General features: G+C 35.3%; 3 protein-coding genes across 3 annotated transcripts in view; 1 reads left to right on the plus strand and 2 right to left on the minus strand.

The window, feature by feature from the left end:
* The window catches only part of LOC124414922 (probable ATP-dependent RNA helicase DHX35), a 44,404-nt gene extending 34,605 nt beyond the window's left edge, over window positions 1-9,799 (minus strand). The window contains exons 1-2 of the mRNA XM_046896108.1: window positions 9,638-9,799; window positions 7,568-7,782 (exon numbers count right to left, since the gene is read on the minus strand). Of these exons, the coding sequence (XP_046752064.1) occupies window positions 7,568-7,782; window positions 9,638-9,668 (246 nt within the window). The 5' untranslated portion in view covers window positions 9,669-9,799. The remainder of the gene's footprint in view (window positions 1-7,567; window positions 7,783-9,637) is intronic.
* A 1,531-nt stretch (window positions 9,800-11,330) lies between these two features.
* On the plus strand, window positions 11,331-14,423 carry LOC124414925 (proline-rich protein PRCC). Its single transcript, XM_046896113.1, has 3 exons — window positions 11,331-11,810; window positions 12,058-12,117; window positions 13,292-14,423. Exons 1-3 carry the CDS (start codon window positions 11,406-11,408, stop codon window positions 14,264-14,266), a joined length of 1,440 nt encoding a protein of 479 aa, XP_046752069.1. The 5' UTR covers window positions 11,331-11,405; the 3' UTR covers window positions 14,267-14,423.
* Window positions 14,424-14,542: 119 nt separating this feature from the next.
* LOC124414935 lies at window positions 14,543-16,469 on the minus strand. The gene is made up of 2 exons (XM_046896126.1): window positions 16,380-16,469; window positions 14,543-15,872 (listed from the first exon to the last, which is right to left on the minus strand). The coding sequence occupies exon 2, from the start codon at window positions 15,832-15,834 to the stop codon at window positions 15,082-15,084; it is 753 nt and encodes a 250-aa protein (XP_046752082.1). The 5' UTR covers window positions 15,835-15,872; window positions 16,380-16,469; the 3' UTR covers window positions 14,543-15,081.
* Between the last annotated feature and the right edge of the window lie 494 nt (window positions 16,470-16,963).

A 16,963-nucleotide genomic window follows, 5' to 3' on the forward strand; every position in this document is an offset into this window, starting at 1 on the left:
AAATACATACAAAAAATACATACATTACATCGTTTTTTTTTGTTTCTTATAAGCAGGCGTATATTCCGGCATTGAATCATCATCGATTTCTTCTATTTCATTAGTATCATATGTTACATCTTCGTTACTTTCGATCACATCTGTTTCCGTCTCAATATCATTGTCAATTTCGTCATCGCTTAAAATTAGATCAGGTTCGGCTCACGACAAAATATTCAATAAACTTTTGGAGCCAAATTTTCTGTTTAACATTGCGCCCAACCCAATTTGAAGGCAAGATAAAAAGCTGCGTGGGCGAACGCAAGAGATTATTGCATGAGCAATCGATACTATTTTCGATAAGTATTTATTTTCTTTTTCTTGCTTATTATCCAAAACGACTTTTTCCAGAAATAATCGTAATGAATTTGGGATCACTTTTTCAACGTTAACGAGAAATGAATGCGGAGACGGATAATTGTCTACTTCATAATTTTCAGAACGGATATCTTGTGTGATAATCCTCGCAGCTGCAGACACAATTTTACGGCGTTCTGACTCATCATCTTCGGACTCTTGAAAATGTTTCAGCAAGATTTTATGGCCCGTGTCCCGGGTATAAACAAATTATAGGCTCATTACCGGGAATGGACGTAATTATAATATCGTTACCAAGTTTATCATACAATTGCCGTTTGAGCCACTGGTTGTTTGGGACTGATCCGGTGATATTATCGGTAATTTCCTTCAGAGAAAAATTATGCTCATCAGGATGGTCTTCAATATATTTCTCGATGAGGTCAACAATGTTAGGAGTGTCCTCTCCAGATTGATCAGATAATTTCGAAGGCGGGTACATAAATTTTAGATAACAGAAACGGTGATATCGAGCTTGTGCCACAGTTGAATCGTCGGTTAAAAGTATGCGATCCATGACTTCGTTGGACCATGCATCCGATCGCAGTGCAGCTTGTTGTAAAACGATGTCTCGTGCATCTTTTAGGAGAGACACAGTTTCCCGTTTCGAAATATTTTTTTTTTTTAGCTTGATTTTTTAAAAAAGCATCGGACGCATTTTTCTCGCAAAATATACAATTGTTCTTGAAATCAAACTCTTTTGAAGTACCGGAGCGTGTGGATGCGGCGCACGTTTTTGATTTTTGGGCGTTGATGCAGGCTTGAATGCTATTGGCATGAGTGTAGCTTTTATGGCACTTACTATGGAGTATGATGTTATCCTTGCCATGGAGATCTCGATGCTTGTTGTCTTTTCTCTGGATACTCGCCTTGATTAAGGTCCCCAACGCCTTTTCTTTAAGGTGAACAGTCGCACCCTCGTCTAACGATTTCTCGCACAGGAAACAGTTGTTATTTTCCTCCATGACCGAGTAACCTACGATAAAATGAATTGTTAATTTTTATATTTATTTCAATTAAAATTGTATAACAAGTACTCAAAAAAACAATTTTTTGTTTCAATAAAAATTAGTAGAGTTGAATTTTTTTAAACGAAATCCTACAGATATTTGAAATTGGCGAATATGTTTAAATAAAATGTGTTAAAATATCTTTGAATGCATTACAGCAAGCAGATAAGATATTATTAAAAATTATAACTTACCGCAGAGCGACGTTTTTAACCAAATGTATTCAGCCACGTGTTTCAGCAAACATATTTCACACAACGTAATAATTCGTGGACAGTCGAAATACTGACTGTTCGGGATGAAGGTTCAAACAGCTATGCGTCGTGTGTCGCCTTCTTCTATACCTGAAAGACCCTTCCCCGAAAACATCTGCCTGTAGCTCAAGAAGAGAGGGTATTTCAAAGCAAAAACCCGTTATAACGCTTGGAATCTCTCTCTCGGTCTTCCATTATATGTCTATATATATATGTATACATACTCATACCACCGTAATTAGGTTTTATTTCATTTCATTTAATCTGAAAACTCAGATATTATATATCTAAAGTTATTTATAGTTATTTATATTCAATATTTCCTAAGAATATGACTAAAATTAAAAAAAAAAAAAAAATTATAAATATTAAAAATCCAATTGCAGATTCAAATTGTTGAGTAAAAAATATCATAGTTCTTAAAAAAAAAAAATTTTTACGATAATTATTAACCGAGCTATTGATTTGTTAAGTAAGCGGTGAGTCCAGCCGCGCGCGCGAAGCCTCGAGCCCCCCACCACGCCGCCCGGCTTCATTCCTCCGGCTAACGGCGCTCAACGAACGTTAAGCAATTTTTTTTTACTAGATATAACGCACCTAGGGATCGGAAAAAATTCACGGTGATGGCTTGGGGTGTTGAGAGAAGACTGATATTTTTTTCTCCCCCGAAATATTAATTACAACAACAATAAACATAATAACATTCAAACACCGTTATCTCCGGTTCTAATCGAGATATTCGGGTCTTTTTTTTTTTAAATTACTCGTCAAATAAAGGGCAAGTACAATCTATCATAATATTTACAATAATATGAATATTCTCGGAGATATCTCTATTTGTTTAAAAGCCAAAAATTTCAAGTCGCCTAAAAATTATGATTTTCGAGTAAAAAAAATTTTTTTTTTTCATTTATGGAATGTACTACTAACGAACTGACTCCATGATTTTTTGACAAGCCGTGGGCCAATTAAATAAAAAAAGGCAGACGATATACGGATTTTGGCTTGTCGCGGATTGTTGCTCAACTATATAACACAAGCAAAAACGCATTGCACGATAATTTTGAGGACACTTCATATTATCTGTACCGTGAGTTCCAAAGCCACATGTTATTTATTCATTAATTTATAACAAAAAAAAGAAATTTTTTATTTCCACGGAACTTTCCATTTTGCAACTAAACAAATAATGATAATCGATCTCGCGACGTCTTGTATTTTTCAAAATGATGAGACGAACAACTTTTGTTTGAACAATTTTCGCGTAAAACCCATAACAAATACGTTATTCAATAATATATGGGGTCTCAAAAGTTTAAACAATCGTTACGGACAAATCCGGACCTAACTTTTTGGGGCGTAGGTGAAAATATGTTCGTCCGTATCTAATGAACCTACAAAAAAATCGGCTAACCATCCTTCTTCCACAATAGAACCTAATTTTATTCTCCTGGACAAGAAATTCTATTAGGGGGAGGATTTTGTTATGCATTTCTGATTACTATAATCTTCTAGCTATATTTTAGCGGAAGTCCGATCGAAAAATTCCCAATATTGTGGCCAGTGGAGCGGAAAACATGTGGTGATACACGACCTGCCGATCACAGTCGGTCCCAGCTCAACAGGTCAATGCATTGCATCCATAAAGCATTCCCGGTTCTCTTCTTTGATTGGAAAATGTCCTCATGACGTCAGAGCCTGATTGTCGACGCCATTTTATCACTAGATAACCTAAGTTTTCAATTTTAATGAAGGCAAATCGTAATCCTTGCGGTTTCAAATTACTCATGTCATATAAATTAATGAAACGTGATCAATAATATACCTATTCTACCACACTATCGAAAAAACAAGGTCAACGGTCGGCTGTTGGCCTGGTTGCGCTAGTTTGATTTTTTTCCATTAGATGATGCATCGCAAAGTGACAATTCCATACTTAAGTATTCAGAATAAGGGTCCCCGAGAATGTAGAAACTTCATTCTACAGTACAGGCAGCTTTTAAAGAGGATAAATAAGAGCAAAACTTTAAACGCCGTTATCTCAAAATTACGTTTTCAAGTGATTTTACCGCGATCTTTGAAGAATAGTTCAATATATCAATTTAACTTTTTACGGGATTGTAGAAATGGGGCCGATTCTGAATCACGTCATGCTATTATGAGGGCCGGAGTTCTGTGCCACGCTTTGCTGGGGGGGGGGGGGGGGGGGGGGGGCACAAGCCGCAGGATTTTCCGATCGCCTGGAAAAGACCGATAAATTTTATAGCACCCACCGAAATGCTTAAGACGAAATTGAATCGTTTCGTTGGAACGTTAATGACAAATATTTAACTTGTATTCAATGTCATTTTAATAAATTTGTAATCATTCTTTATTCAAACGTACAGTCATATTCCAAATTTCTATAGCACGTTCACTCATGGGTAAAATTCAAATGGGGTCCAGGTAAGGGGGGAATCCATCCGTGTTACGTAATTTTCAGAAGAGTGGGTGGGAGTCGTATGAACGTCACGGTGTATCACATAAGTGACGGGGGTCTAATATTCCAAAAATTAGCGTTACGCGATTTATGAAGGAACCTAAACACTGTGATGGTTTATACAGGTATATAAGTCAATACAGGAGGATCTAATTGACAGAAACATCGTTGGCTACATCATATGGCTCTTTCCCTTCACCACAAATCATGGTAACATTGAATTTTACTCAATTTTTGTCGATGCGCTGGTCAGCCCTCATCAGGTACCAAAAAAATTTAAGAAAAATATTTTCGTACTCTCTAATGATTTAAACAATGTTCCCAAAAAAGGACGTGTGTGTATTAAGAAGAGCAGTAAGATCTCCTCTCTCTTTCTTTTAGCAACATATTTCCACTTACGGAGGCGCCTATGTCTTACCTATGCTATCTGTAATATCCAATAGTTACCATGGAAAAGCCACGTTTGGACACAAGTATTAATGGACGGCAAAAATAATCGTAAGCTGTATTGGACATGACATTTAATGAATACAGACCGATCGGACACCAAGATTCATTCGACACAATCAATTTGAAAATGGGACTTCAGAATTACTTTTTTATGTCTGGCAATTTTGGTTTTAATCGAGTATTTGAATATATTTATTCAATCTTTGATGCTCGGTATCCAATTGATCTGTATCCACTAAATCTCGTGTCGAATACAGTTTCCGATTACTTGTGGCGTCCTATAACGCTGGTGTCCAAATGGGTTTCACCCCTTAGTATCCTAATAGACACGAATAAAACAGATACGTATATATATCTAACTCAGGGTGTCCAGTGATATCAGAATTCAAGATTACCGTATAATTCCCGTATATTCCTGATTAATTCTTAGAAATCTCCCGTATATTCGTATATAACAATTGCCTGATGTATTCTTATTCGTTGTGACAATTTTATATTATAACTCTTTATACTCTAACCTTTCTACATTTTGACGTTTCTATGTATTTTGAAAATTCTAAAATTGTGTAAAAAAAAGTGATATTCTGAAGAAATATTTATTTAAAAAAATTCGTTTTCCAGCGGGTGCATGTAGGGATGAAACGGCAATTTCAGCGGTGATTCCCGGTTGCTGTGGGAAATTCCCGTATTTTAAAGGGTACTTTGAAATGCCTGTATAATTCCCGGTTTTCCAGGGATTCCCGGTTGCTGGTCAACCTGTAACTTCAGTTGCCTACTTCAGGCGCAGCAGTCGCGCCCGGTCGCGTTATGACAATTCACCGAATGCTCACGGCATATAATATACTAAATGATATATAAAATAGTACAAAATTGGTTATGTAAATTTGTAAAATAACGAATTTTTTAGAAACATTAATCGTATGACTATTAAAAACGGAACAAAAATTCTACGAGTTGAAATCTGATCAGCGCAGGAAAAATCAGGCAAAAAGGAATGCTCTGAATAGGGGACTCAAGAAAAGTCAAAAAAATTATTTTCAGCATTGAATGTACATCCTGGATCGCCAAATACAAAGAACTGTGGATCAATAACAGACACAGAAATTTTAACGACCGATGCAGAACTGTCTCTCGTGTAACAGTAAATTTGTTCAAGATTCAAGTTTCAATTTTGACTGGACCGTGCGATACATCATTCTACGTAAAAATGGTATTTGGATATTCAATATTTGATCACAGATTAGATATAAATACGGTAAGTAAAATGTCGGTGCCAATATTACGTATCACCAAATATTTAATTAGGGAAGGAAATTGATTTGTTTTCTGTTCATTCCGTCAAGATATCACATTACAAGACATACGATTATTCGGCCATAAATTTTTAAAGATAAGTCAATAATAAATATGATTCGAAACACGAAAGGTAGCTCGGCACTAATAACCACGAATCTGCTATCAAAATTCTGTTTTCGTTAAAGTCTTGATTTGCGGAGGACTGGAGAAATCTTATTTTTGAGTTTTACTGTCACCTCGCTTGTATTTTCTGATCACTGAACACTGCGAGGTAATTCACTATACAGGGTGTCCCAAAAGTCCCGGGTCGGCTGAATAACGTGAAAAACTCGAGTCGTGGACAAAACATTGAGTATTCTGACTATCGGATTTTTCGCTGGATATCCACGCGCGATCTTGAATTTGACCTTCAAGGTCCTTTCAAGTTAGAACTAATTTTTCTAAATGGGACGCTATCCTTTTAACCCCAGAAACGAACAGAGTGAAAAATTCTACGACCGGATATGACATTGGGTACTAAAAATTTTTACCGATAACCATCCCTCTTAGAACGTACAGCACAATGAACCTAGTTGCAATAGTTACCAGCATTTGACTGAAAAAACAGGGAGCAAAAGCTGGTGATAGACCGGATTACTTTCCACACGATAAGGATGCTCAATAGCAGAAGCTAGAGGACTAATCGAATACGAATGCGATGCCAATGATCACTAGAGGGTGTGGGGCAGTGCGACAACCAATGAGAGGGGTACAGCTATTTTGGAGTATTTGTCGACCAGAACAACAATCTTCCTCAATAGAAGAAACAAACCTACCTTCTACACTGTAAACAGTATTGAGATATTAGAACTAACACTGTGTTCCCGGAACTTGGAAAGACACATCAAGGGATAGATGGTGTCGTGCGAACCTTCGCTCTCTAATCATGCACAAATGCACTTTTAGTTAGCGGAAATGGTGCAGGAATAGGTGACCAGAATGGTTCCGATGTTTTCGGTTAAAATTTTCAAGGTGAGTTTGAAACGACGCTCGTGTCATGGACTGTGTAAATCCGAATTTGCTCCTCGGAATCGACAGGTGGAATATTCAAGGAAGTCTGGATAAATTTACAACTGTTAGAAATGAAATTGTATGAAGATCAAAAGAAACTTACAGATAACTGGAACATTCTTTAAAATCACGAGGAATCTATCAAAATAATTTGAATCATTGAAAATTATTTGGAATCGCTTGGATTCCTGCGATAGCGTCAAAGAAATCGTGTGACAAGTGTTAGAAATCATAGAAATCATTGTAAGAGTTGACTTTCGATCTATAGCTCAGAGTCACCTTCAGCGCTGCATGTATCTCCCTGATCTCTACAACTTTTAAAAGTAACATTGTAATCTATCAAATGCGTTTTTGGGAAATTCACGTCCTCGGTCTAAATATAGCATTCGCACCTTGAGATGACCTTCACGCAAATTTACAATGCGTGATGTTGCTGATCATAGTTGGGACCTACTTAAGAAAATCATCTTGACTTTGAAATGACCTTCAAGATAGTCACGGAAAACTACTACCCCAGTATCCAACATTTTCCTATGGCTTAAAGTTTTCAAGTTATTCAGTTATCCCTGAACTTTTAGGATACCTTGTATGAATAACGTATATGTTAGATTTAATAAAGTTACAAAGCTTACCTGAGGTACTTGGGTGCTTTTACCGCAACCAGTTTCACCGACCAGGACCAATGTTTGATACTTTTCCAGTAAATATATTATGTGATTCCTGTTCTTGAATATTGGTAAACGTTGACGTTGCATATCTATAGCTAATGAATGGTGAGCATTGTAAACGAATTGTGTCCCCGAATTAACATCTACATCTGCTTTGTCCTCTTTCCAAGTACTCTCGCCTGAAAGTTATACCAAATTGCAATGCTGTAGGTATTAATATATCATGACTGTAAGAAGTAATTATTTGTAGGTGCTTAGATTGAAATAGAATAGAACAAAGAAAAAATATTATTATGAAATGATTCGTTTTTGACAAGACCAAAATCAGATTGAATTTGATCCTGATGCAGATGCTTGTTCGTCATTTAACACCAACCGTACCAGATCCGGTCAAATGAAAGGTTTTCCTATGGCAAGAATAGGTATATGTGAAGTGCCGATACGATTAGTGTTAATGCTTTGTTGTATTTTCAGTACTAGGACAATTTCAATGGTATTTTGATTAACAAACATCAAATGGAAACTGAGAAAAACATTATGAAATGATTGTTGAATGATCATTGATGTTAGTAGCTATTAACTCTCACTCACTATGCTGGGAAATATGTAGCTTAAGGGGCCTCACCAGTGTGACACTTTCAAAAAATCGAATTTTTTTTTTTTTTTGGCTCATTCGATAGTTTATATCTTCAAGAATATCCTGTGAAAGCGGCAAGGTCATATCTTGAATAGTTTTTGAATGACAGCGTTCTAAAGAGCGACCGCTCGCAGGTATAAGCCGCTCCACTTGCCTAGTTTAAACGCGTTTTTCTCGAAACGTCATTTTTCAAAATTGCTGACATCATAACTCAAAGAGAAATTGACCGATCGACTTCAAAATGAAACTGAGTATTTTTGAGTATATTTACTATACAATGACGTACGATCTTTTTGATTGGTTGAAAATTGTCAATTTGGCATTAAAAAAACGACCATTTTCTTACTCTAAAACACAACACTTTTTTCAGAACTACGCCATTTTGTTAATTTTTGATATTTTTCAAAAATCTTAGGTCATTGTATAGGAAATACCTTCAACTTCAATGACCTTTTTGAATTTTTTTGTTTGAGCTACTCATTCGGCTGGAATCATGTCAGCAGTTGGGGAACTTTTTTTTTTTGCACCTCCGAAGACAGCAAATAACTCCGTTATTTTTCAATATTTTTATAAAAAAAAAAACCTAGAATATACTTGAAAATATACTTTATTATTTCCAAAAAAATTCAAAACATTCTATCGAGTACTTTCTTTTAAAAAAATTCCTGAAAATCGCCTAATTTTTCATGGGTTACACTGGTAAGGCCCCTTAAGACATTACGAGCTTATAGATCTATATTACTTTTCTAAAGAGAGATTGTTTCTTTGCTTTTTATCAATGATTTCAGAAACTACCAAACTGATTTGTATGAAACTTCAATTTGTTTATTTGGTGGCTCGTAGATCAAAAGTACACATTTTAATTTTTACCAAAGGAAAATGATCATTTTTAGTTTTGAACTTTCAAGATAAGTCCTTCAACTGCTAATTAGTTTGACAATTTCTTTCATTGGTCAATCATATATTTATATCCACTGTCTTGAACATGTTTAAATAAAGTTGAATTTTAAGCAAAATTCGTAGAGACCGTGTGTTTTGCGATCATGCTAAATAACAAATCACATAACAAATTACTGTGATTATATTTATGATTAACCAGTTGTTATTGGCATTTTGATCATCATAAATAAGCAACGGATTACACGCAACAGTATTTGCAATAGAAATCATATGATTAAATTTCAATAATGAACATGTAGATTAATTTTATACCACTCAAATGACCACTAACGAAAGAATTAAAGTCAGTTAGTGATGAGCTTTTAATTAATTTTATATGGCAAAAATAGTAGCTATAGTACTTGTAATTGACACGAAAATATTATCGTTAGTTGAGGTAATATCTGTCATCCTAACCTCAAAAATACCAGTAAATATTTAATACGTAACACGCTTACCTGGGCTTAAAAATTTTGGTTTCATATTCATTTTTTTAAGTAGTTGATATGTCGCTAATATTACAAGTCTTTTACTGCGGTGACACACTACAGTTTAGATTTGTCACTTTATTTTATACTAATTGAAAGACATTAACGGGATAAACAATTTACACAACACCAGTCGCCGGAATGTAGCCACGAACTATGGTGATCCTAGATTAGACAATATACTTATGAAACGCGCATTGCCTTTGCTTTAGCACCGAAGCGTTGTAACGAGCTACCAGACAAGAACAGCGAGTGAAATGTTCCTAGTGCAACAGAGAGGTCATGGATTAAGCTCCATACACTTGTCATTAACAACCGAATGGCTTGATTCCCTTTTTAATAGTTTTCAAGTTGTTTGTAGATGTTTGTAAGTCATTTCCCGTCGTTTCTAAGTCAACAGTTCAGTTATTATCAATAAAACAAATTCATCTACGGGGTTCGAGTGACGTCAGCCCCTTACACCCATAATTAATTCACGATCGAATTGAGTTCTGCTTGTACGAAATCCGTTGTAGGTCGTTTGTAGGTGATTGTGAGCGTTTTCGGACGTTTGCAAGTCAATAGTTCAGCTGTTATTGATGAAACAAATTTGTCTAGAGAGCCCTTGCCAACACCTGCAATTCGCAATCAAATTGAGTTCTGGCTGACGCGATATCATTCGCAGGTAATCGTAGGTGTTTACAACCACTTCTGTAATCTTCAATAATTTCTCAATTGACTGTCAAATTTAGAACAAAAAATCATTCACAATCGACTTGATCCATTGGTGGTTCAGTGGTAAGGGCAGTAGTAGTGCAATGCACGAGTTTTAAAATAAGATAGGAAAATACGAATACCATGTGAGCGTTCACAATCAGCAGTTTACCATTACACTAATCGGATGTGAACGCTCGTATGGTATTCGTATTTCCAAACTTCCGCACTGCACTCCAATTACACTAAATTAATTGTAAATGATAATTTACTACAGGTGTTCATTAATTAATTACATCAAAATTCGATTTCGGGTGGGGCAATCGTTTGTTTTTCGTTTATAGGTGTTGAATAACGCAATCCAGACGTTTGATAGTCGATTGTTGATTCGCAAAAATTAAAACGAGAAAAATTTGTTTCATCAATAACGACTGAACTATTGAAATACAAACTTCGAGAAATCACTTAAAATTACCTCTACATAGCCGACAAACGATTCGGCACAGGCAGAAATAAATTCGATAGTGATAATTGCTAGTGTAAAGGGCTGATGCCACTCGAAGTCCCAGGATGAATTTGTTTCATCAATAACGACTGAACTATTGACTTACAAATGACGCGAAATCACTTACAATCACCTAAAAATGACCTAAAAACGATTCCGTACAAACAGAACTGAATTCGATCGCAAATTGTAACTATGACGGTCTAACATTACGAGAATTCCCTAGTCAAATTTGTTTTATTAATAACAATTGAACTATTGACTTCTGAACAACGGAAAATGACTTACAAACACTTACAAGCGACCTACAAATGATTAAAAAAAGAATCAACTCATTCGGTTGTTAATGAGAGGCTTCAGTCTGATAATGCCGATCGGTACGTGCAGAGTTCTGTCGTACCTTCATGTATGTTGTGCTTACAATATACTACATGCTTTAAGGCTTATAATACGCTTAATTATACCTGCCCCTGTAAAACACTGTGAGAAGTGCGAGAAATGTCAAAATAGGTTATAAATATATCTTCGAAATTTTTAATCATGAGTTTGGTCGCTTATGATAGCAGTAGCGATGAAGATGCTGACGATGACGAAATACCCGTTAAATCCGTTGAAAGTAATGCTGACAATTTGGTCAAAAAATCTAGAACAGTTATGAACCTACCAGCTCCAAACGACGTAATTGACACAACAAATTCTCAACTGGATGATGACAATGATGATAAGAGTAGTGAATTAAAATTATCAGAGATGCCTAGATTTACAGGAACTGATGAACTAACGCTTTTCAAAAATCTACCAAAACCCAAACAAATTGAAATTAGTCCCACTGATGAAGTGGAGGAGAACGTAACATCTTCGTTCAATAAAACAAACATATCCCAAGAAAAGTCGGTGAAAAGAATTCGTGCACCGGTTAAAATATCTCTACCCTCGCTATCTGAGGTAATGTAAATTTTTTCCACCTTATGCACTTTGTTCGCAGTTTTACATCATTTCAGGCAATCAGTTGATTCCTCATTCACGTTTATGTGAGGTTTTATCTTTCCTTCTATGTATGCAGTTTTCTTTTCAATGATATCACATAAGTCTTCCACAATCCATGTGCTTCGTTTATCCCAAATTTGCCAACTATGCATTATGATCATGTATTCATTCTTATTTAATACTCTTCTGTTTCTTTCTTGGCCAGTTCAAAGATGTTGAAGAAGAGAAAGAGGAGAGGAAGAAGCACAGAATAAAACCTTCAGAGGTAACTGGGTGAAAAAATATTATGATGAAATTATATAGAAAATTTATAATTGTACAGTTATTGGCAAATGTTGCTTTTCCTATAGAAGCTGAATTAGCACTTAAAAAATCAAGAAACATGTTCTTTTATGAAATTGTTAAATATTGTCAAGTTATTGGAGTGCAAATATTTGAAATGAATCATTTACGAATACACATCAGATCTATACGGATATCTTACTCATATAGAAATGTGTGATCTTGTGTATGATGTCTCTAGTCTATATCATTTATATAAGTCCTTGCTATATAAATGTTATGGATCTATAAAGTACAACGAAAATCTACTCTGTTACTTTTTCCATTGGGTACGCACTAAAACTTCACGTTTCACATCTTTTTCTCAGTTATCAAACAAAATTCTTCAAACTCAATTTTCACAGAAAGCCACTTCTCACAATTTTCTGTTGAATATGTTGATTGATTTTTCAATTAGGGATCTATCAGTGCAAGGAAAAGCAATAATGCTAGGACACTATGCACTTGGGTCATCTCAACTACCCTGTAAGTTCTTGAAATTGATGAATATTATCAAGTTTCTATTTTCACAGTTTCTTGTATTCAATGAATTAGAAAAACTATACCGAGAATCTATCTTGAAACGGGCCGTTTCTGACCACACGGCAACTACCCGCACCCATTCATGCACAAATTGTACCTGATACAAATGTGGTGGGCAAATGCTCTCAGGTAACAATTATGCATGTGTTGGTGCAGGAGATGGGCGCGTAGCTTAGAAGAACCTGTTTCAAGCGGGATTCATGGTATGTACCTGAAGTGCCAATCAATCCAATTTGAATGAATTTGAGTCTTCAACAGTATCAAGTACCGATGATAAATTTTTGAGCTGTGAGTAAACCCCAAGTTGCTATTTGAGGGTATATAATTGTAAAATTACAGTTGAATATAATGAACTATTCATTTGTTGCTGTCTTTCAATCAAGCTTGATTGACCGAAACTTCGAGTACATAACTCTATGCTACTTCCAGATGAGAATAATATGAATTCTAAATAATAGGTGAGATGTCCCATAATAATCGCAAACTTGAAAAATTCCTAATTTGAAAACTTTTAGTACTACAATTATAATGTTACAGTCTTGAACTCTAAATTCAGACATTAATTGGGTTCACAGAAAGGAACAGGACTCTTTGCCATTCTGCCTCCACCCAAAGGGTCGAACACGAAAGCCACCATCCGAAGTTTGATCCCTGATGCCGTTAAAAAAGTATCAAAGCCCTTGCCGGTGCTTCGTTCAGAAAAAATTGAATTAATGTCAACTACGATTTCAAGTGGAGAAACTAAGCCTAATCTTGCCTCCATAAATGATGACACAGATTCTGATGAAGAAAATGTTGATACGAGAAATGTCAAAGACAAAATTCAGAAGAATACAGTGGACTTTTTTTCATTAGCGGATAGCGAAAAAATACCTCTGCAAATTGAAAACTCTGAAAAGGAACTTTCAACTCTATTAGAAAAACCGCAACAAATCTCTGTTGAGTCCGGTACAAGTAATACAATCTTTGAAACTCTTACTAACACTCTCGAGGTAAAAGGACATAAGGTACACAATGAAATACAGAAAATGGGATATACTGTTCCTTCATTGATAGAATGTAGAAATGAAGGCGCAAAAGTAGTTGAATTTACCAATAAAGTTTTAACGAGTAACGTAATTAATCTTCCTAAGGAAGAGATAATAATGAAAAACAAAACAGAGGTCGGTCCCAAGTTACCAGTACCAGAGCAAGAATATAACGTTGATTCGCAGGGCAACGTAGCATTCGACGATAAGGCTATTGAATATTTGTGTGGAAGAAGAGGTATGAAACGAAAAAATAAAGACTTTGATGAAGCAAACATAATTGAGATAAATGGGGAAGATATTAAACCCGATGAGAGGGAATGGCTCGTCAAAACTTTGACCGAACAACCAGCTGAGAGGCCAGTTTCTATGGAAGGAGCAGGCCCAAGTACACAATCGAAGAAAAAACATCAAATTACCTACCTGGCTCATCAAGCTAAGGCTATGGAAGTTGAGTTGAAAAATCAGTGGGCCCAGAATAGGGTTACGAGAAAACAAACTCAATCGAAGTATGGATTTTAGACTGTGTTGATTTTTTTTCACCATCTATAGAAAGTGTGTGATCAAATTTTTGATAATCGAATCAGAAGATTGCTAGAGCACTCAACTTTTATCAACTTTGATGGGAATGTCTGCATTGGTTGGAGGAATGGTGATATGGAGGAAAAGTAAATCAGACGAAATATAAAAAATGTACACAAACGTTAAACTCTTTATACACTATATATAGCTGAAGATAAATGTGAAAAGTTGTTTAAAAACCTTACGTTTGTTACAAATTAATAAAAAAGAAAACATACTTGGTAGTCCAATGTCTACTCATACCACAATTATCTCATCTCTGCTGGTGTAAAAGATTTGTTTTAAAGAAACAGCTTCTGTACAGAGTACCTTAGCGTTTCTTGAATAATTTACCATCGTTCTGCTAAAACTGAACTTGAGACAAATGAGCTAATCACATGGTTGCAATAATACAAACGCCAAGTAAATGAAAATATGTTTTCGATGATTACACAGTGATAGCACTATATACAAGAAATAATACGAGTAAAAATGATATATTTAAAGAAATTGATTAGAGGAAATGAAAAATACGGTCACGACATTATATATATACGAAATCTTAATTAAATTGGTTACAATTATTTGCAAGATTATTCTTCATCAGCTCTGGATTAATTTTACTTTTAATAGCAACATACAGTATGATTTCAATCGCTATTAAATCCCTGCATTTATAAGTGGGCGGCAAGGAGACAGAAAATACCAAAAAGCCAATTTTTCAATATAAAAAACGAATTGAAGAAAATTCCAGTATTTTGACAGAAAATTAATAATTATATGTTACTCGAAGATGCTACAAGAAATTGTTCTGATATTTCTTTATACTCAATTTCTTTACTTTCAAGGAGAGCCCTGGCCTGTAATAAGTTTGGAGGTAAATCGCTGTATGGCGCTAATGTCTGGTCAAGTTCTGCCAACCGGTCCTTCAATGCAATGAATCTTCTGTATTTGTCCAAAATTTCTTTTGGTTCAAATTTCTCCAGACCTAAACTGTCGTGACCAGTTTCCATTTTACAAGCCAACTCATCATACTTATCCAACTTGGTTGTTTGTGATTTACAACTGATATCATCATTCTTGATGTCATCTTCTATTTTTGCAACTGAATTCGTTATAAAGCTGACATTCCCTTTTAAATCACATAGCTCCTTTTGAAGAAGAGAGTGTCTGTGTAATAACTGCTTATATTTAGTTTTTGATTCTCGCTCTAACAACTGCTGTTTTTTATCATGAATCTTTTTACTTTCCATAGATATCAACAATGATGTTTCATCAACATCAGATAATCCATATTCTTTTACTATCATTGAAACATCTTTCAGACTCTCTTTAACATCTTCAGGAAAAGTGTCAGGCTGTATATCAAGCTCTTTTAGCAGCTCCAGAATCTCATTACCAAGCGCCGTATCCTCAGCTTCGGTTTCATCAATTGCTTTCTTGAGATGAGATAGATTTAGTTGTTCATTTTCTTGATCTGCAGTCTTTTCCAATGTTGTGTTTTTAGCTGACATATAATTGGTATCCATATTCTTGTGCCAGGTACTTTCAAAGCCTGCACCAAAGCCTGTAACAAATGATTTGGCATTTGAAATATTTTTCCTGCATCTATTCATATCAAATGCCGAATAATAAAACTGTATAATGGTTCATATATCGATCAGGCAAAATAATTTGAAAGGATATATTTTTTAGACAATGTGATCACTAATAAAAGTAATTCGAATCCATCCCGATCTTTTTTCAACGATTGTTATTAGCAAGTAAGGTAATCGAGCCTTTTTGATTTTAATCAGTAATCATGGCTGTGATACAAGATCAAAGGAATACATATGGGACAGCAGATTAAAATGAGATAAAATATAGTTGTCAGTCAAGTTAAATTTTACGTACACTGTGAAAAATGGAATAGGAATATGAAAAGCAGCCTTGCAAACATTCACAAGAAAAAGTGTAGGGGATTGGAATACAATCATTTACCATAAAATTATAAAATTTTCCTATTACTTTTCGTATTAGGTTCTAGTATAATACGGGCTTGACAGGTTAAATGAGTAACAATGATTTTCCTTACCTCGTTCTAATTTTCTATTATTAAACAATGTATTAACTAACAGGCGGGGAAAAACCGTTCTTCTTCTCCCTTTTCTCCTTCTTTCCTTATGACAATAGCTGCACTAGATGGAAGGACCGTTGACTATCATGTTTTAAATGAATACTTGAGCTCACTCGCGCCAGCGAAGCCAACTTCATGCTCCGAAAAACGTATCGGCTGTAAACAGTGTTGCCAATAAGCTATCGTTTAGTACTTTATGGTCTCCTACGTAAAGTTGGCTGATCCCGCATTCTTTTTTGGACTTTCCAGCCAAACGGCGTACTACCAAACGTTCGTATCAAGTTTGTCGTGACCACCAAACGATTGTGCGTCAATTAAGCTCCATTTGAAATTAGTTGGAGTGAAAATAAAAAAAATCCGGCTAACTTGACGCCTAGATTCGTTTAATCGATATCAAATCAACTATTGACTACCAAACGATTTCATTAGGCTACCAATCACCACCAATCGACCACCAAGCGATTAGTATAATCGAAATTAAAAAAGGCTCGTGATGCTCGACCAACTTTACGTAGGTTTTGAAGTTTAGTGCTGGTTTATTG

Source organism: Diprion similis, chromosome 14 (genome assembly GCF_021155765.1).
Source record: "Diprion similis isolate iyDipSimi1 chromosome 14, iyDipSimi1.1, whole genome shotgun sequence".
NCBI lineage: Eukaryota > Metazoa > Arthropoda > Insecta > Hymenoptera > Diprionidae > Diprion > Diprion similis.